The sequence below is a fragment of the Ailuropoda melanoleuca genome, chromosome 16 (assembly GCF_002007445.2).
Source record: "Ailuropoda melanoleuca isolate Jingjing chromosome 16, ASM200744v2, whole genome shotgun sequence".
Lineage (NCBI taxonomy): Eukaryota > Metazoa > Chordata > Mammalia > Carnivora > Ursidae > Ailuropoda > Ailuropoda melanoleuca.
The window spans coordinates 43,018,207-43,039,239 of record NC_048233.1 but is presented as its reverse complement, the minus strand read 5'-3'; the positions used below and the strand labels follow the sequence as shown (position 1 = coordinate 43,039,239).

At 49.0% G+C, this 21,033-nt stretch overlaps 2 protein-coding genes across 12 annotated transcripts in view; both read left to right on the top strand.

Moving 5' to 3' along the window:
- The window catches only part of LOC100475488 (cyclic AMP-dependent transcription factor ATF-7), an 86,292-nt gene extending 71,352 nt beyond the window's left edge, over positions 1 to 14,940 (top strand). For 7 of the 11 annotated variants that reach the window (XM_011229951.3, XM_034644747.1, XM_034644753.1 and 4 more), the window contains 6 exons: positions 930 to 1,029; positions 1,561 to 1,674; positions 2,290 to 2,442; positions 4,931 to 5,128; positions 6,550 to 6,658; positions 10,097 to 14,940. In XM_011229951.3, coding sequence (XP_011228253.1) covers positions 930 to 1,029; positions 1,561 to 1,674; positions 2,290 to 2,442; positions 4,931 to 5,128; positions 6,550 to 6,658; positions 10,097 to 10,314 — 892 coding nt within the window. In that variant the 3' untranslated portion in view covers positions 10,315 to 14,940. The remainder of the gene's footprint in view (positions 1 to 929; positions 1,030 to 1,560; positions 1,675 to 2,289; positions 2,443 to 4,930; positions 5,129 to 6,549; positions 6,659 to 10,096) is intronic. The other 4 variants (XR_004621159.1, XR_004621160.1, XR_004621157.1 and 1 more) reach the window with 4 other exon arrangements.
- Positions 14,941 to 17,425: 2,485 nt separating this feature from the next.
- NPFF (neuropeptide FF-amide peptide precursor) lies at positions 17,426 to 20,941 on the top strand. Its single transcript, XM_034644757.1, has 3 exons — positions 17,426 to 19,937; positions 20,389 to 20,510; positions 20,617 to 20,941. The coding sequence occupies exons 1-3, from the start codon at positions 19,833 to 19,835 to the stop codon at positions 20,732 to 20,734; spliced, it is 345 nt and encodes a 114-aa protein (XP_034500648.1). The 5' UTR covers positions 17,426 to 19,832; the 3' UTR covers positions 20,735 to 20,941.
- Positions 20,942 to 21,033: the final 92 nt, after the last annotated feature.

The window sequence follows — 21,033 nt, the reverse complement described above, 5'->3', positions numbered from 1 at the left end:
GGGAAGTACATTTAGTTCTTGGCCTCAATCTGTATAAGGTTTGGGGGCATTACTGAATGATAGGCTGAAACCCATTAAGTCATCTTTTTTGAGCCTGGTGTTCCCCTCAGTCTGGGGTTCTTGGTCTTTGCTACCCCTAATTTTGTTTGTCTGTCTTCAATCCTGGCGTGGTCCATACACATTTCCTAATGAGATGACTTGAGCTCCTGTCCCCAGGTACCCATGGTTAAGAGGTTGTTGTCAGGGGGCACCTGGGTGGCTCAGTCAGTTAAGTGTCTGCCTTCGGCTAAGGTCATGATCCCAGGGTCCTGGGATCGAGCCCCACGTCGAGCTCCCTGCTCAGCAGGGAGTCTCTTCTGCTCTCTGTCTCACTATCAAATAAATATATAAATAAAATATTTTTTTAAAAAAAGAGGTTGTTGTCAGGATTCAGCCTCTTAAAGCTTATTGTTCTCTGGACCCACTAGAAAAGATACAAAGTGACATCTTTCGGGAACACGGTAGAGACGTACGTGCAAAGGAACAAGAGAAACTTACTCGTATTTGGCTCTCATATGACATAATTCAGCTTTGCAAAATGACAACTTTGGTCCAAGTCCTGGTGAAGGCAAGAGAGAGTTTATACATGCCAGTGGTAGGGATGTTTGTTTCGTTGTTCTGAAATCTTAATAGGATGAGCTTCCCACCCGTTTGAATTCAGTGGTGTTTGCTTAATTTGTGAGGTGTAAAGATCTTACCATTTCTTTCCATCTATAAAGTAAGGTAAGTAACATTCCCTGGTTTTTCCACCTTCATGAGGGTGTCCAGATTTTATAGTGTTGCCCTGTGGCTTCCCTAACTAGAGTCTGGGCAATCTGCTGTAATTATAGGAGGAAGATCCATAGACAAAAGGGTCTGTATGCTGAGCATTTCACTTCGTGTCTCCTCAGGTCTCCCACTGGCTCCCTCCCTCTCGTCATGCATCTTGCTAATGGACAGACCATGCCTGTGCTGCCAGGGCCTCCGGTACAGATGCCTTCTGTTATATCGGTGAGCTCTGTAGTTGGGGCAGCCAGCCCTACCGACTCACTAATCCCTCCCTTCCACCTGAATGCTCATAAACACACATGAGCCCCAGGGAAGCGTGGGCTCTGGTCTGTATTAGTTGAGCGTGGCAGCCTGCCTAAACTCTTCGCTAACCTCTGCCAATCCAGCACTGTGGAACACTAGACAAAGACTCATCTGGACAATTGGCTCCTGGTCTAGGAATTGATCTTGCCAGCCTGCTGATTGGTTGATGTCACTTGGCACTTAGCGCCTCCCACATTGCCCACCACTTTCCTCAAGATACAGCCCCAGCCGTTCCCATAGAAATTGTCACAGCACTGAAGGATTAGATTCCCTACCCTTTGGTGCTTCATGGGGAAAGGTGTTTCCCAGGCTGTCCCTCTATGCCCTGTGGACAGGTTGCACAGAACAGGCCCTAACATGCCAATCTCCAAAGCACTTCATTTTGGAAAGCTGTTGCCTCACCACTAGTATTATGTTCCCTTCTGGTTTTTCCTCCTTCTCTTAATCCAGCTGGCCAGACCTGTGTCTATGGTGCCCAACATTCCTGGTATCCCTGGCCCACCAGTAAACAGCAGTGTTTCCATTTCTCCCTCTGGCCACCCTATGCCATCAGAAGCCAAGATGGTGAGTACATCCCAGCTTGGGGCAGTGTTGGCCCTTTCGAAATAAGTGTTATCAGCCTAGGTTTTTCAAGTGAGCCAGGCAAAGAAACCTTCTGGGGCTTGCAAAGCTAAAGATACCCTGTGGTGGGGTCTGGAGAAGAAAAGACCCTGAGTCATGACTCCTGTCTCCTCTCTTCCACCTTTAGAGCCTGGTACCTAGACCATGGCAGTGAAAAGAGGCAGCACAGATTGTTTGGAGTGGAATGCTTGCTGTTTTCAGCTCCAGGGTGACAGATGGAGGGTGGATGAGTGGGCAGGAGAGCTGGCCAAGAGGTGAATAGCTGCGTAACCAGCACCTGGCCAGGTTCCAGGAGAGAGCTTTCATCTGGACTCTATTACTTCAACAACCCCCACCCTCCAACTGTGCCCAGGATGATAGCCAAGGAACAGAGTAGGCATGTTAGGGATCCAGGTGCACATTCTCCCTGTCATTCTCTTTTAATTCCTCTGTTGAGGGCAAATTGGCGTGGAAATTTTAGTGATCTGTAAGGTCAGTTATTAAAATCTAAACCCACTCTTCTCACCCTTGATAGAATCTCACCCTTGACAAGCTATTTTTTATTATTGTTCCCTGCAGAGACTAAAAGCCACCCTAACCCACCAAGTCTCCTCAATCAATGGTGGATGTGGAATGGTGGTAGGTACTGCCAGCACCATGGTGACGGCCCGTCCGGAGCAGAGCCAGACCCTCACCCAGCCCCCTGACGCCCCATCTCCTGCCCAGCCACAGGTCAGCTGGGCCCTTGGACGGGGGAGCCCGCTGTGTCACCATTACTTTATGTCGCGTCTGTTTTTGGAGGAGCAGAAAAATTAGAGGAGAGCGGGTTTCCGTCTTCTGGGCATCTTCTTGTGTATTGGTTCTTGTTAACAGTTCGACAGCAGCAAAATGCTCCAGTCTTTATCCACTCTTCTATCATGGTTACATCAGACAAGCTGGAGGATGCCGCGCGGGCACAAAGGAGGTCTCCATTTGGGGTTTTGTTTTTTCCTACGTGTGAATGATGTATCCGCAGAACCCTCTAAAATGTGACAGAGCCTCACTCAGACCGCTCTGTGCAGCGAAGGAGGCCCCCAGTCTCTTTCCCATGCGTCAAGTCTCACAAAAACAAACCAAAACAAAGACAAAAACAGAAACCAACAAACTTGCCTGATTAGGTTTTGTGGCAAAAATTGGGTAATAACAATATATTAGTAAAATGTGATGTCACGGTAGCAAGATGGCTCCGTAAACAGACATCATAACACACCTTTTCCTTATCAACTTAATCCCTTTCTATCACAGAGAAATGAAAGTCTTACTAAAGCTAGAGCAGTCCCATTTATATGCCCCGTTCTTTTCCCAAGGAAGCCTCGGTTTTAGTAAGTTTCTTTGGAACTAAATAGGCCTTAGATTTTGTAGTGTCTGCGCTGGACAGGTGACAACAACCTGAGATGGGTTTCTAGAATTACATCTTTGTCCAGCCCCTTTTTCTGATGTCACCACCTGCTTTGTCAGTTATCACCACATGTCCTAACATTTAATGGCCATATGCCGCCTTAAAGCTTGGCCAACAACAAAAGCCTTCATTTGAGTTTTCTTATTGGGAGCTAAGCTAGCCCCTCCCTCCTATAACCCCTTCTGACACCAGGCCCTGGAGATGGTGAGAGCAGTGGCCACCTTGCCTGAGTTGTGCTGCTGTCCCTCTTAAGAAAATGACATGACTTCCTTTTTAGTCACCACTGATTCCTTTCTTTCTCATTCTTCCCTCCTTTGGCTTAGTGTTCTTTCACCTCTCTCCCCTGCATGAGCTACTGAGTTCCTGTGAGAGAATAGGAACCTTCCGTCTCCTTTCCCCAGCCTCCTAAAGCACCAGTCTTTACATGTGCTCCATTGAGCTTAGGACAAAGAGGAAATTGAAAATCTCAAGAGAATTAGTATAAACTTCCTGTAATACAGTGAGAAGCAATGACCCAGAGCCTCTAGTTCATTAAATTGAGCTTTAAATTTCTTCATTTTTTCTTTTGGGAGAGATAATATTAGTGTGAGTAAATAAAATTATCTCTTGATTACCTGTATTAATGGAGAACATGAATTAGTAGGACCTGAAGTGGAGTATAAGATTCTGTTTTTTATAAGCTCATGCTTAGTCTCATGCAGCTGATGTAAGCTCTGGTACTTGGGAACCACTACTGTAGACATTCTCCAATAGCAACAGATCCAGGAAGAATTTATTTTTGGTATTGTTTTACATTATATAGTTTCTTTTATATAGATGGTTGACCTTTCTACATTTTAATTTTGCCCGCTATTATAAAGTTGGTCTATCTTCTCTGAACACATACCAGCTAATAGAAAGGGAAGATGATCCAGAAGTACTTTAGTGACAGAGGACATCAGCCTAAAGTTTAAAGACAAAAGACAGTCCTATATCACCAGTGTATAAAGGGATTAAAAATGGTTTTTTGTTGGGGCTCCTGGGTGGCTCAGTCGTTAAGCAGCTGCCTTCGGCTCAGGGCGTGATCCCAGAGTCCTGGGATCGAGCCCCACATCAGGGTCCTCTGCTGGGAGCCTGCGTCTTCCTCTCCCACTCCCCCTGCTTGTGTTCCCTCTCTCCCTGGCTGTCTCTCTCTGTCAAATAAGTAAAATCATTTAAAAAAAATTTTTTTTGTATAAAAACAAACATACAAGGTGAGGAGGGCGATTGCTGAGGATGATTAATAACTGACTATAAATAAGAATGTACTAATCCATATTTCTCCATGATAGCCAGTATCTCACTGGCAGTAAAGTCTTTTCTCCTTTTCTGAAACTTGCTGTAGTGTTCAGTTGTTTGTATATATTGCTTGTCCAAATCAGTGATTCTCAAATATCTTTATTCCAGTCTCCCTAAAAGTTCCCCTAACACCCAGCCCCCATGACGGTTTCCCTACCTACAAGATTCCCTGTTGTTAAGAAACAAAAAGTGATGCTCACTTCATCTTATCTGTCTGTCTCAGAAATAATCAGTTTCCACCTGAGCTGCGATGTGTCTAAGTCTGGGGCTGAGAAGACGGGGAGGAAGTGGGGAGGCCAAGAGAACAGAAACTCGGGGGTCATGGTGACGAGTCTTGCTCTGGTTGTGGAGACTGGCACATCCCTTGACCAGATCTTTACCAGAGCTTACTGACCTACCTGACATCAAGTTTAATTTGGAAAGGGTTGACGTTCCCTTCAAGTAACTCCTCTCTCTGGGCCCCAGGTCTCCCCAGCCCAGCCCACTCCCAGCACGGGAGGGCGACGGCGACGCACAGTGGATGAAGACCCTGATGAACGGCGGCAGCGTTTTCTGGAGCGCAACCGGGCTGCAGCCTCCCGCTGCCGTCAGAAGCGGAAGCTCTGGGTGTCCTCCCTCGAGAAGAAGGCAGAGGAACTCACTTCTCAGAATATTCAGCTGAGTGTGAGTGGGTCCTGGGTGATTATTGGGATTGATGAGTCTGGAAAGTGTGATCGAATCAGAGAAAAGTGAAACAGTATAAAAGAAGATGATTCTTTAAATTAGGACGGTTCCGGAAGGTGTGCCAGGAAGAACGCAGAAAGAAACTCTGAACGGTCAAAATTGAAATCTCTTCCCCAGGGGCTGGGAAAGACTCGCCGTCTACCCCCAAACCTGTCGCTAGAGTCTAAATCATCCACAGACCCATTTGGATGGAGGGAGTTAGATTAATTGCCCCAGGGTGTCCTTTTAAGTCATCAGTCGAATCCGGCTGGGGTTGTGGAACACCCAAAGGGAAGTGTATTTGCCCCAGATGATGCAGCTTAATAAAAGAAAGAAAAAGCGACACAAGCACAAATAGAAAAATTATAATCCACATATTTTCTTGAATATTATTTTCCCTTCTTTTGACTACTTATTAAAAGATTTCCTTGCAAAGGTATATATGAATATATTTATGTATATAACATGTATACTTAAATGCACACACAAGTGTATAGAACAAAACCAAAGTTCGTCTTCAGTATGTTTTTCCCAGTCTTATTCTTTCCTGTGGATAAGTTGGTGTGTACCTACCAGATATACGTGTATTTCTAAATACCTTTTTCATGTATACTTTTTGAGGGGTAGTCAGGGAGGGACTGTGTGTTTGTTTTAACATAACTGGGTTNTCAGGTTGAGTTTTTGCACTAGGAAAGCTTAGAAACTCTTCATAATCCAGAACAAATTTTTTTTTTTTAAAGATTTTATTTATTTATTCGACAGAGATAGAGACAGCCAGCGAGAAGAGGGAACACAAGCAGGGGGAGTGGGAGAGGAAGAAGCAGGCTCATAGCGGAAGAGCCTGACGTGGGGCTCGATCCCACAACGCCGGGATCACGCCCTGAGCCGAAGGCAGACGCCTAACCGCTGTGCCACCCAGGCGCCCCCTACTTCATTTTTTTTAATAGCTCTATGGTAGTACGTTCTGTAGTGCGGTTATATTATAATAAGGTATGGATATTTACAGTGTTTCTCATTTTTTACCAGAACAGCAATGCTATAGTTAACATTGTATGCACCTGAGTAGGTAGTTTTGTTAAATAGATTCCTAGAAGTAGGCTTTTTTAGCCAGGGGACCTGTGCATTATTAGTTTTGGTATGATTGTGTTTATCCTAAATAGGAATGATGTATAAATCCCTACTTTTCACTGTAAGCAGCTCCTGTCTCTGAATTCATGACTGTACTGGCCCTGAGCTGTCTGAAGCCTTACGGGGTGAGGAATCTCCCAGATTCAGGGGAGCAAATCCAGGCAGCATTCTGTCCTCACCGTGGAGACAGCCACTGGGGGCTCAAGGGTGGAGGGTGCATTTTCTTGATACTCTTTTCTTCCCTTCCTCTTCAGAACGAAGTCACGTTGCTACGCAATGAGGTGGCTCAGTTGAAACAGCTACTGTTAGCTCATAAAGACTGCCCGGTTACTGCACTACAGAAAAAGACCCAAGGCTATTTAGGTGAGTGGCTCACAACCTAAGCAAGGCTGGTCGGTCAGTAGACTGCAGGTACCGAGCGTCTCAGCTGTTTATAATTTTATAATCCCATTCTGAATGTTCTGGGGGGAGTCCACTCTGATGAGTGAGCAGCCTTTCTGGAACAGCCAGTCCTAAAAAATAATTTTGTTTTCAGAACCATATAGAGTTATCCTAATTATCTATCATAGTTGGAGATAAAGGGTAGCAATATTTATGGGTGCCTACTTTGTGTTAGGCACTCTACCATCTGCCCAGTTCTCTCGTGAAATAGATATTGCCTCCATTTATACGCAGGAGGAGCGCTCAGACTAGTCACGTAACTGAGGTTACACAGTTGGTGAAGTAACAGAGCCAAGATTCCCATCTAGGTCTTTCTTACTCCAAAGACACTATCTTGGCCTCAGGAGAATATACACAGCAGATGATACATTGGCGTTTGTTAAGCATTGTGCTATGGGGGTATATTTTATCTTTCTAATGATGGACCGATGGTGGTTTTAGTTTGTAACCTATGTGCACGCATAAAATAATGCCAAGAAGAGATGGTCGTAGAGTCATGCTCGGGACAAGCACGGTCCTGAAATTAAAATTACCCTGAATAATTTGCTTATGGGCAGTGAAAGCTAATAAATCATTTTCCTTTACAAATTTAATAAATTCCTAGAAATTTTGGCTATCAAATTTTGATATATTGAATTATTTTTCCACTAGCTGTCTCTATCATTTCAGAGATGTGTTCCCATAGAAAAAGAGTAACCACATCACTCATTTGAAGCATCTCTATTTAGATGTTGATGTTAATATGTGTACTTCAGGACACATTCATTCATTAAGCAGATACCGATTGAGCCTTTTCTGTGCCAGGCACTGTTTCATATGCCGAGGATATAATAGGAAACCAAATAGATTAGATTAAAAACCCTGCCCTTGAGGGGCTTATATTTTAGTAGGTGAGACAGACAATAAGCAAGATAAATAGGTACAATATGTGGTCTATTAGATAAGAGTAAATGCTTGGAAGAAAAAATACAACAGGAAAGAGGGTTATGAAATGTTGGCAGCAGGGCTGAAATCTTAGATGAGGTGGCTTTTGAATAAAGACTTGAAGGAAGTGAGGGAGCTGGCTATGCATATATATGGGAGAAAAAATACTGCCAATGGGAACAACAGCAAATGCAGAGACCCAAAGGGGGAGTGCACCTGGCACATTCTAGGAACATCAAGGAGGCTAGTGTGGCCGGATTAGAGAAAACCGAGGACGGAGAGTAGTTGGAGATAAGGTAGGGGAGCTAACGGGAACATTTTTATGTAGGTTCTCATCAGTCCTAGCGAGGACCTTGGCTTTTACTTGACATGGGGGACCAATGAGAGGGTTTTTAGGAGAAAGGGGACGTGACTGGTCTGACTTACATTTGAACAGATTCCCTCTGTTAGAGAGTGCAGGAGCGCACAGGCGGAAGCAGGCGGTCCCTTTAGGAGCCTGTGGCAGTGATGTGCGCGAGAAGAGGTACAGCCTTGGACCAGGACGGTGGTGGTGAAAGTGGTGAGGAGGGGCTGAATTCAGGGTATGTGTTGAAGTTAGAGTGATAGGGTCTGATGACAGCCCAGGTGGGGTGGTTTATGTGAGAGAAGAACCGAAAGCCGCACCAGTGTCTGCGGCCTGCGCACCTACACGAGTGGAGCTGCCGTTGGTTGAAGTACAGGGAAGTTTAGAAGCAAACGGATTAGGAGGCGTGCCTGCCGCTCCGACCTGCACGTGCCGGACTCAAGAAGCTCACTGGGCTTGCAGGCGGAGGTGTCAAGGGGAGCCTGGTTATACGGCCCCACGGTTCAGAGGAAAGGCTGAAGATGCAGCTTGGGGAGACAGCCCGTGTAGTTAGGTTTTAGAGCCACAAAACCAGATGAAACGTTTTGTTATTGAAAGAGCACAGACAGAAAGGGAGAGGTAGTCGCAGGACCGAGCTCTGGGGTACGCCAACATTTAAAGGTCAGAGAAAGAGAAGAAACCCACAAATGAGGCAGAATGAGCCGCCAAGAAGGCAGGAGGAAAATAAGCTGAGTAGTAAGTGTGGCATTCTGGAAACAAGGATAAGAAAATGTTTCCAGAAGTTTAGTGATCAACATTTCAGATCCTTCTGATGGGGTAAGGAAGGCAAGGACCGGGTATGCATCAGTACGAAGTCTCTATACAGTAAGTTTTCTGCTCAATCCCTTCAAGAACTTTTGAGGGGCAGGCAATCCATTAACCTACTTACTTGTTACAGCAGACATGTATTTGGTTCCCGCTGTGTGGTGTAGACAGTGTGTTTGACTCAGGCCAATGACACACTGTAGCTCTGAGAGACTCCGAGTTAGGAGGAGATAAACACGCCAGCCTGTGAATAAGGGAAGCACAGACGGCGCAAAGAGCCCGTGGAGTGGGAGCTTCGTGAGGACAGGGCTCCTCTTCTGTTCATTATATCCCGCGGTGCCGGCACGTGGAAGATGCTCGGTAAAATGATGAGTGAATGAGTGCGTGCTCTGAAAGCACCAGCGATGCGATCCTTAATTTCATGAGCATAACAAAGAAGGTTTCACAGAGGAGGTTATATCTGAATCCTGAAAGGAGACTCAGCCATTCACCAGGGGAGAATCAAAAATACAACCATCGGTTGTTGGCCCTTATTTATTCCACACCTCTCTGTTTAAGCAGCCGTGGAGGCTGTGTGGTGTTTCATCAGACTTGACTGCAGAGCCGCATGGAGTTACCTTTGTATGCAGCTCAGATATTTGTGTTTATCCGTAAAATGTTATCATCACTTTAGGTGAAGTGGCATAGCCCCTAATAAATGTTTTCAATCACGAATGCCTAGCTAATTGATAGTGAGAAGGATCCGGCAGGCCTCTTTGTAGTTTGTCGTATTTTCCGAAACTTGGCCAAGGGCTAGTCATTCCTAACCTCATCTGAGTGTAGCTTGATATTTTCAGGCTTACCTGCGGTGCAAGTGCATGCTAAAGGAACATAACAAATAATGGAATGATTAAATTCTTGTGGGAATTAATCAGAGAGGATAGCTAAAAAAAAAGAGAGAGATCTATTTAAATCACCTTTCAAGACATGTTTAAAAGGAAGAGCGTTCCAGTAGGGGTAATGAACTGCACAAAGATGTAGATGCCAGACGGCGTAATTAACATACTGGGGGTTACTTTACTGAGATAGATAAATTAGTTTGGGCCTAGTTCTTGCGTCCCTTCTCACAACTTCCCATTTCCCAGCCCCTTTGCGGCTTAGAAGCTAAGATTCTGGGAAGTTTTGCCCCCAAAATGATGGGCTTCTTTTCCTTTGGGCTTCTCTGGAATTATGGCGCAGGGTGATCCTGCTTGTTTCCCCATTCTCTTTTCTAACCACTTGCTCTCTGCTCTTTGTCTCCCTCCTGGCAGAAAGCCCCAAGGAAAGCTCAGAGCCAACGGGTTCTCCGGCTCCTGTGATTCAGCACAGCTCAGCAGCAGCCCCGAGCAACGGCCTCAGTGTTCGCTCTGCAGCTGAAGCTCTAGCCACCTCGGCCCTCACTCAGATGGCCAGCCGAAGGACAGGACTGAGCATGCCGACACAGTCGCATGTGATCATGACCCCACAGTCCCAGTCTGCAGGCAGATGATGCCTCCCCTGGTGGAGAGGTCCCCGGCCAGAGCTCGCCCGCCCAAGAGCCAAGAGACGTGTCATCTTCTCGCCTCCCATCTGCCTTGGACATGGCAATATGGGGGGGAGATTGTGTGTTGTGAGTAACGGACAGATGTGGGGCTTTTCGGCCACATGGTCATGTACATTGACACCTGTACTAGGAGCCTCCCAGCCCCAGAGCCACATAGATCATCCCCTAAGGGGGCAGTTTCTGATGTACCCACAGCCAAAGGCCTTTCCAGATGGTCCGAACAATCACCCCTGCCCATGCATGTGTATGTGTCTCTTAACACTAACCCTTGCACTTCTAGGTTTTGGGTTGCTCCGTCCCCTCTCCTCCCACTAAGCCATGGCTGTGGCCTCCCTGCTGCTTAGCAGCACAGCACTTCCTGCTAGAGGGAGGCTGGTGTTGATGGCGGGTCATCACTGGCCCGCCCCAGCCACCCGGTGGGCTCCGGACTTTGTCTCCCATTAGCTGCTTATTTTACCCCTTGACCCCCTTCCTGAAGTCTAGTTCAAACATTCACTAATAGTGAATGTAAAATTACCCTTGATGTATGAATTAGCAGTATTTTCCAGCTCTTCCATAAACTTTAGTCCTTCTCCCTACCTGCCACCAAAAAAACCCCAAAAACAAATCAAAACCAAAAAAAACAAAAAGAAAGAAACAAAACCCCAAGAATTCTAATCCTTTTTCAGCTATTTCCAGAGCTATTTGGGTACCTCGTTTTGTGTCTTGAGTTTTTGCAGTCTACTGGTGGGGCCTTTTCCACCTCCCACTAAGCCTTGGCCAGTTCATCTTGTGGCCTTATTAGCTCTTGCTCATTAGTGAAAAGGGAAAGCGCCCCGGGTGTGACTGGCTGATCCCCTGCCTCTTCAGTCCAGCCTCCTGCAGTGATCGTTAGGGCAGGCAGGAATGGGAGAGTTTGAGGCTCGTTCTATCAGGTTACTGGATTGATTCTTTTATGTCTTACAAGAGTTTACTGGCCGAAGCATACATAACTCCTTTTGGTCGTCTGTCCGCTCCTGTCTCTCCCTCTTTGTTCCCCTGCCCGGGTCACTGCCTCTGTGTCTCTCCAGGTGCAGCCCTCTGGATCTGTGTGTAGGGCACTCTTGCACTCCCTTGCTCTTCTCCCATCTCCCAGCGTCACCCAGCTGTCTTCTTTTCCGGGCTAGGGTCTTCTGTTCACAAGTGTCCCTCACCCTGGATCTCCCTTCTCTGGTTCACCAGGCTCCTCGGCTAGCCGCTGGGTCTTTCTGTTCCTGTAGTATTTCTTCAGGTCTCCTCTGCTTTCTGCCCCCTAGATGCAGCGTGTCCCCAGAGTCCCAGCCCCAGGACTCTGAGGCATCGGAGCCAGGGTCCTGAATGGATTTTCTTGAGGGTAAGGAAGGATGGGAAGAGGCCGGAGAGAGGAGGTGCGGTACCGACCTCAGCAGAGGAGCCCTGCTTGGTGAAGGTCTGGCCTGCCTGGGAAATTGGTGACTATTGCTCTCAGCCATTCTTACTGTGAGGAGTTAGGTTACAGGGGGAGAATTCACCCCCCTTGCCCCTCTTTCTTCCCCATTAAGACTTCTCATCTTCCTTTGGCTCTGAACTATGCAATTTCTACCAGGGCCATAGGAAGCAATCCAAAGCCAGAGGCCTGTGGATAGATAGGTCAGCTTTAATAGCCTGTCAGTATGATTCCCTTCCAGTTGTCCCAGAGCCACCTTCTGCCATCTGCCCAAGCCAAGAATGTCCTTTTCTCCCTCTCTCCTACCTCCATCTTAAATTTACATACAGAATAACTGCCAGCTTCCTTTCTTAGTTTGTCTTCCAAAATTGGCTGTCATGGGGGGGGGGGAATGAGGAAACGTTCTAAGCTACACGATTCCCATCTTCTCAGAGTGATACACTGGTGAGCCAGTCAGAGGACACGTTCTATTACGTCTGTTTTTAATTTCCCCTCCTGCTTTTCAGAGCCGGTGCTGAACAAGACACACCTGGTGAAGAGAAAGGAGAGAAAACGTGGTTTTCTCATCCTCTACCACCTGGGACCCAACAGGAACAGCCCCTGAGGTGACTCAGTCGAGCAAATGGCATGGCAGATGGTCAGGAAGCCAGTTACCACCTCCAGGGACTCCATTTGCCTTTAACAGTTCACAGCCATAACTTGTACTCAGGACTTTTCCCTTCGACGGCTGCGCCCTGGGGCTTTCTTCTGCTTTAGTTGTGTTTCATTTTGTATTTTCTTGATTTCCCACCAGCAGCCTTGCCCTAAAGCTTGACTGAGTTTATGGCTCCTAAGGAGCCCTCGTAAGACCCTTGACTGTTTTTCTTCCCCCTTTAGTCAAGTGTTTTTCAAGTTAAGAATCCGTTTGTCACTGGACTCATGCCCTGCCTTACTGCCTGGCCTTGGAGGAAGTTTGAGTCCTACCTGTCTATCCCTTTGTAGGAGAGCTAATTTATTTAGAGGGTCTTAGTTTCTTAGTCCCCATGTCTCATTCGCTTAAGGCCTTTTTTCATTTTCATTGGTGGGAAGTTATTGGGGACCTAAATGGGGGGCATTGCCAGAACCTTTGTAGTAAAGCAGTAGGAAGGAGCAGGACAGAAGCCCCCAGACAGCTCTTTGGTTGGTCCGTGGCCTCACTAAGAAGACCGAGCAGTTGCTTACCCTGAGACTCTGTCATAGTTAAGGGGAATGTCACCTACCTTGTTATTGCTGCCAGCCCTGTGGCCACTCTCCTTTGCTTTCCAGACTCATCTGGACCAGAACCAAACATCATGGAGGGTGTCACTTAGCCCTTCTTAATGACCATGGCCTTTCTAGGGGCCTGAGGGAAGATACTTTCTGAAAGGAGCTTCGAGTATGGATGCCTCGGGACTCTTCTGAGTGAACACAAGACTCAGGCGTCCCACCTCACCCCAGAGACACAGCTGGTAGATAACCAAGGCCACAGAGAAAGGTACCAGACCAGGTCTTCTGCTCTGCAGATTTTTGCCCTATTCCTTTAAAAGAAAGCTTGCTCAGAGTTGAAAAGTCTGAGGAAGCTTCCCTCACTGCTTGAGAAAACTAGAAAAATAGGCCCTCCCTTACTTACTCTTTCCCTGTTGGTTAGACACCCTAAATCTGGCTTTCTTCAGCCTCCACTCCTCTCCTTGGCCCTAAGCGCTAGACCATACACACTTGGTAGTGGTAAACAAGGACATGGCCTCGCTGAACCTCATCCACCTTGCCGCCTCCCCTGCGCCTGTTCTGTTGTTCTTGGCTCCTGTCCTGATTCGCTGCCCTCCGGCACCACCCATCCTGGCTGACAGGGTACTTAACCATAACCATGCCCTGTCTGTAGCCTGAGCCACCAAGCAGACACCAAAATACTCCTCCTGTGGTTTCTGAGGCTTCCCTGCTTCACACTGAGAGGCTCCTTTAAAGGTGCTAGCCCTGAGACCGCCCTTCCCCCGAAAGTTCCCCTTTTCTTTCATGACTTCCTTCCCATCCCCAAATCATTCTTTTCATTAATATTGTACATTGTATACACAGGAAGGAAATGTATTCTTTTTTCTCTTTAATTTCATAATCAGTCCGTTTAGAATCCAGTCCTCCTAGTTATATCGCATATATCTTTGTTGATATGCTCTTTCTGCTTTCTTTAGACTTTTGTTGGACAGGGGCGGAGGGAGGAACAGGACAGGTGAGGACCCTAAGGCAGATAGAGGATCTCCCATCCTACTTCAGCCTCCCACAGCCCTAATCATCCCTCTCATAGTGTAGAAATGATTTCTCTGTGTTTGCACACATGCATGTACACACAGACATAAATCCCCATCCACCCATCCCTGAGTGGTGACCCAGCAGGAATGAGCACCGGCTGCTGGCCACCATTCCCCCCTTCTGTTACCAGGTCGCTGGTCACTCTTTGGGGTACAGTGCCACCCCAGACGGAGACAAGGCTGGGGGGAGTAGGGCAGGTTGAGGCAGCTGTGTCCTCTGTAGATACAGCTTTGCGTTGTAGCTGCTAGGGTTTATTTCGTTTCTTCAGTGGGAGGCTGGTAGCACCGAGCTCTCTCGCCACCATTAGCTACTGGTGAGTGCTGTTTTAGCACTAGTTTCACCGACTTCCCCTTCGGGTGGTGGTTCTCAGGATGTGGTCCAGGACCAGTAGCACCAGCAGCACCAGCATCTGGGAGCTCGTTAGACATCACATTTGGGCCCCACCACAGACCTATTGAATCGAAAACTCGGGCTGGGTTCCAACAAGCACTCCACGTGATTCTAACGCACACTAAAATGTGAGAACCATTGCCTTAGGGGCAAGCTGGGACATCCTTGTAGGGTGTCAGGGATATTTTAAGTACCATCCTCTGCCTTAGCACGAGCACATTTTCCATTTCCTCCAGTCCCTCTCTCCACCCCCATTAAAACAAAACCACGTCATTCATCTCAAAATCTAGGTTTGTCTTCCTTCTGTTTCCCCCTAACACCTGTCCTGCCTTGGTCTGGACAGGAATTGTCCCATGTTCCCTTGCGGACTGATCACTCCACATTCTTTGTTACAGGAAGACCGGCTAGAGCTCTAGTTGTCCTGTACACACACACACACACACACACACACACACACACACCCCTACACGCCCCTTTCCGGCAGGGAGATGAGCCTCCAGCCCCAACAGTGGAGGCTGCCGCCTCCTGACATAGTATCTGTTGAGAGAAAGCGTGTGTATCTATGGTTATATCTCTGTTCGTCTGTATATCTTTGACATGTAGCAGCGCCTCTCCATCTCATCAAGGAACTCGACTCTGGGTCTGGGTCCCCCCAGTCCTCGGTGGACTTTGACACGTGGGAGGGTGTCGTGCTACAGGCTGTTTTCTTACAAAACCGTCTTGTCCCTTTCCCTGCCACCCAACTCAGCATGGTCCTGTGAGCAGGCTCTCACAGTCTCCTGGGACGGGCTGAGGCAGACGCTGCACTCTATTCTCCCTACCCCTCCCTCTCCCATCCCCCATCTCCCAGCAGTTATCCCCCCAGCCATGCCTTCTCCCGCTCCCCCTCGCCCTGACATATATTGTGCCTTATTTATGCTGCAAATATAACATTAAACTATCAAGAGAACCACTGTTACGTCTAATGCTTCAGTCCTCTCATCGATAAGTCCCATTGGCCCCTCTTTCTGAGAACTCATTGGGCTTTCATGTCTGTGCTCTTCCTCGCTCTCCTATTTCTGAGGACAGAAGGAGCAGGGATTCTTACCCCTCCTTTCTATGCAGGAAGACACAGCCTAAAGAAGGTAGTGGTTTATATACATTACAGAACACGAAAGAAGGCACAGAGACCAGGGCTCAGATTTGTGCACTGCCCCGCGGACAAGGGCCCTCAGCATCATGGGAGCCTCACTGTAGAACTCGTGGCTTATGTGGATAGGGGGTGGTAGGGTGTCTGAAGGCAAGCAGCCTCTTCCCTTGCAGTGTTTTGCCCCCTCCTTCTTCCCCAAAATAAAAACAGAAACAAGCCCTATTCTCAGGAAGTTTCTGGCAGGACCGGGGGAGTGCACACACGAACACAGAGAGAAGGTGAAGTTTTCTATGATCCTGTCAGTTCTATGGGTGTGGGGAAGAGTTTGTTTAGAAGCAGGTAAGAGTCACAGGAACAACAAGTAATGGTTAGGGACTGTGGTGAGGTTCGGGCCATCTGTGTAACCCTAGAGAATTAGCCCAAGTGAGAAGAGTGAGCCAGGCTGAAGAATTTGACCAGGAGGTAGCAGGTGCCTCTGAGGATTTCCCCATAGAAGAGGAGTGATACGGGAGCTGTTTGTGGTTGGTGTTTGGGATAATTGACACACACAGGGAGACTGGGTCTCCGGAGGAGAGTGGGAAAGGGACTGGTGATCTTCACTGTGTTGTGGTCGGGAGCACATGGGGTTCCAGGGAAGGGTAAGGAAGTTATTTGCTGAAAGCCAAATACCAAAGCCAAGATTGAGACGTTTTGGAAGAGAGGAGAGTGAAGGCAGGGCAGTTTCCCAAGTTCTAGAACAATTAACCCATTCCCACTGCCACTGTAGGCCTACCCTGTTTTATTGCACTTTGCTTTATGACGCTTTGCAGATGGTGAGTGTGTGGGGGCTTGGTTCTTTGGTTTTTGTTCTTTGTTTTTACAAATCGAAGGTACAAGACTTCAGTGGAGGAAGTAACTACAGTTGTGGAAACAGCACGAGAACTAGCTTTAGAAGTAGATCCTGAAAATGGGACTGGATGGCTGCCATCTCATGAGAAAACTTGGACCAATGAGTGGCTTCTTACGGATGAGAGAGGAAAGTGGTTTCCATCTTGAGATGGAATCCACTCCTAGTGAAGATGCTGTGAAGACTGGAGAAATGACAGAGGATTTAGAATACCACGGGGGCACCTGGCTGGCGCAGTCAGAAGAGCACGCGACTCTTGATGTCACGGTTGTGAGTTCCAGCCCCACGTTGGGTGTAGAGATGACTTAAAATCTTGAAAAGAGAAAAGAAAGAAAAAGATCCTTAGACTATGACAGAGACTTAGTTGAAGAAGCAGCAGCAGAGTTTGAGGTTTGACAATTCTGTAGGTAAAAAGCTGTCAGACAGTATCACACACCACAGAGAAATTGTTTGTGAAAGGAAGAGCCAATCGACGTAGCAAACGGCATTGCCAATTTTAAGAAATGGCCACAGCCACCCCACCCTTTAGCGACCATAATCTGAGCACTCAGCTGTGAGCAACATCAAGGCCAGACCCTCCACCAGCAAAATTATTACGACTTGCAGGGTGGCTGGCTGGCTCAGTGGGTAGAGCATGGGACTCTTGATCTAAGGGTCAGAGTTCAAGCCCCACATTGGGTATAGAGCTTTCTTAAAAAAATTTTTTTTTTAAGTAACAACTCGCTAAAAGCTCAGATGATAGCATTTTTTAAGCAATATTTTAAGATTTTATTTGAGAGAGCGAGCAAGAGAGAGCACAAGGTGGGGGGGGAGCGGCAGGCAGAGGGAGAGGGAGCAGACTCCCTGCTGAGCAGGGAGCCCGACGTGGCGCTCAGTCCCAGGACCCTGGGATCGTGACCTGAGCCAAAGGCAGACGCTTAACCGACTGAGCCACCCAGGCGCCCCTAAGCAATATTTTTAAATTAAGGTATGCACATTGGTTTTTTTCCCCAGATACAATGCTATTGCACACTTAATAGGCTACAGTATAGTGTGAACAACTTTTATATGCACTAGGAAACAAATTCATTTGACTCTCCTTGTTGTGTTACTTGCTTCATTGTGGTGTCTGGAACTGAACCAGCGGTATCTGGGAGCTGCGCCTGTACCTGCCGAGGGAGAGCCGTCGCCTCCCTCCTGGACGTAGGTTAGCCAGACCAGACCCTTGCTGAATTGAGCCTCAGCTCAACTCCACTTGTAACTGGTGATCAGAGATACTAGGAGCGTCGGGGCGGCAACCATTTATGAGCTGCTCTGTGCTAGATGGAACACCAGATGCTCTGCGTTCACCAAGTCACTTACTGTTCGCAACACCCTCTCCGTAACAGGAGTAGCTGCCTCATTTAAGATGAACCGAGGTTTAGGTGAAGACGTTTGCCGAGGCACCCGGTGAAGGGCCGGAGCTGGGATGAGAACAGCTCTGTCGGAGCCACTGTGCAGTGCGGAGGCCCACGCACCCTCACAGCCCTGCTCCTCTGCACCTCCGCCGGGTACGAACAGCGAGGGACCCTGAGGTGGTACGGGACCCATTTCCCACAGAAAAACCCTCTGCGCGTGGCTGGATCGTCCCTTTTAAGCAGCAGTGAAATTCCAAGACGGAGGGATGAGGAAGGAACGTCAGGTTCCGTGCTTGGGACCTGCGGGGGGACAAAGCATGCAGAAGGGTTCACCCTAGCTTAGCTGAACCAGTATCTAAAACATCCGAATGAAAACCTGCTCTCATCTTCCTCTCCGAAGTTACACATCGGTTTCTAGATGCCTTGCTTTAAAGGGAGCAGGGATCCCCTTAACGAGAAAAGACTAGTGTGGAAGAGGGGCATCTGTCTTCAGATACGTGGAAGGCTTGCACACGTGCAAGATGTGCAGCGTTCCGTGACGTCATGGGGCAAACTGAAGCCCGCGGCGGAGGCCACAGGAGATGGAAGCCGGCTTGGTGCCCGGGGAAACCCGCGCGACGGCTGTCTCGGGAGACGGCAGGTTCCCCGGGGCTCGCGGATGCACGGATCGGCACCGCTAACGCTTTGGGGACACTAGCTCTGTGCCAGACCCTGTGTGAGTGGATTACAAGAAGTATCTCAAAGAATGCTCACCTTAGAAAGTAGTGCCTTTTAATGTTGCCATGTTTTAGGTGAAGAAACTGCACGTTAGAGAGCTTGCTTGCCGGAGACTGACCCACAGGCCCCCGACACCGCGGCCCTCTCCAGCACAAGCTAGAGAACCACACGGGGCGGCGGGCAGTGATGGCTGGGGAAGGGATTCTAGGATCAGAAGGAAAACCACCAGATGACTTGACGGGACCTCTCCCTGAAGGAAAGTGAATTTTCCTAAAAAGGCAGGGTTCTTGTCGCCTGCGCTAACAGGTCAGAGCCAGGCAGAGGCCGGGGTGACTAGAAGGAAGTGGACAAAACCAGATACCAACCCCAGTATCCTGCGCCTGCCTTTCGGGGACCCCCTAGAGTCAGAGCCTGAGGAACCTCCGTCTACCCTCACCCTTCCGAGAGCAGAGCAAGGAAATGGCAGGAGCCGACAGTGCGGAGCTGTGGCCACAGGGTGGCAGCAGTGCTTCAGCCGCCGAGGACGGCTCCTGAAGCCCAGCGAGGCGGATCCTGAGCCGGGCTCCCCAGCGAACACGGGGTTTGTCTGCAAGATTGGAGGCCATCCCCACTTTCTGTGGGTTCTGAAACCATTGAGTCTCCTTCTATATCCCACTTTTCTATCCCAGGCAAATCGCAAGAGGAGTGATTCCATTTTTCATCCCCCAGGAGGCACATAGGCAGGGGTGTGCACGGTCTAGATGACCCCGAATGCAGCCGCCGTCACGAGGGGGGCCAGGCTGGGTCATCCCAGCTAACTCTAACCCTGGCTCTTCCCTCCTTCCCCCTGTTCCAAGACATAGTGCCTAGACCCCGACAAGACTTCGTCTATGCTTTTATTCTCCAAGTTGGGAAAGAGGAGGTGATCAATTGGAGCTTTCCAACCTGCTGAGGAATTGGGGGTTCTTGAAGGCCCCCCAGGGCCTGGCTCTGACAAAGTGTCTGCAATTAATGACGCTTCTTGAGCTCTAGAGACAGGATTTATGCATCTAATAAAGTCTATAACTCCAGGCTTAGGGGCTGGGGGCCGGAGGCTGGGAGCGGGAGGTCCCGGGGGGGCCATGGGAGGGGGCCCCAGGCGGCTCCTAATGGAGCGGTGCATTTCCATCGCCTGCTCTCGATCCCCCTCAGGCTGCTGCGGGGTGGGGGCACCGGGGCACGGCAGGTATAAGAGGCGGGAATGGCTGCAGGAAGGCAGATGGCAGCATGGATTCCAGGCGGGCCGCAGAGCTGCTGCTGCTGCTGCTGCTAGCGGATCTGGGCTGTGCTGGAGGACCAGGGCACGGAGACGGAGGAGACCTGATCTTCATGGTAAGTGACTACCCCAGCCCCATGTCACCATGTTTCTCTGTTTCTATTTTTTAAAAGATCTTATTTATTTAGAGAGAAAGAGAGTGGGAGGAGGGGCAGAGGGCAGGGACAATCTCCAGCAGGCTCCATGCTGGGTACAGAGCCCAACCTGGGGCTCAATCCCACCACCCTGAGATCATGACCTGAACTGAAATCAAGAGTCAACCACTTAACCGACTGCGCCATCCAGGCACCCCCCCCCCCGCCCACGTCACCTTTTTTTCTATCCCAGCTTGAGACTTGTGCTCTCAGTTCAAAAACTCTGGCTGCCAAGGTCTTCAGTGGGTCCTCACATGTGAGGAAGTGGCCTCACCCTCCTACAACTTGCCTCGGAAAGTCACTCCTTTCCTCTTGTGACCTAAATGTCTAAGGCCTTTGCCCATCTTCCCTCCCCGATGCCCCTGTACCACAGGAGGAAGACAGCAGACGCCACCCACCGCAGGAGACCCAGACCCCTGGGTCACTCTTGCGCTCCCTGCTTCGGGCCATGCAGAGACCCAGCCGGACCCCAGCCTTTCTGTTTCAGCCCCAGAGGTGAGTCTAACAGGGACAGGGGCAAAGTAGGAGCCAAAGGGAGGGTGGGGGCTCGAGAAGGGAGAGGCTGAAAGGACCCACAGTTAAGATGGATCTCTCTCCCAAGGTTTGGCAGAACCGCCCGGGGCTCCTGGAGCAGCGAACGGCTGAGTCCCCGAGTTGGGGAGGGGCTCAGCTCCCCCTTCTGGAGCCTGGCTGCCCCTCAACGCTTTGGGAAGAAGTGACATGTCATCCCTTGATATGTTTGCATGCGAGGCTCACAACGAAAAGTGCCATGCCGCCCCCGCCTCCAATAAAGCTGTCTGGCTTCTGAATCCACGTGTCTGTCTATCTGAGACTTGAAGGGGAGAGAGCCCACGGGCAAGAACCACAGCCCCTCCATCTCTGCCAAGCCGAGCTCTGCAGGAACACAGGTGATGGGAGGTTCCTGGTGGTCACTGCACCCAGCCTCCTGCCACCAGACAGGCAAATGTGGGGACATGTGGGGAACAAGGTGGGGAGGCACGACAGGGGAGGTGATCTG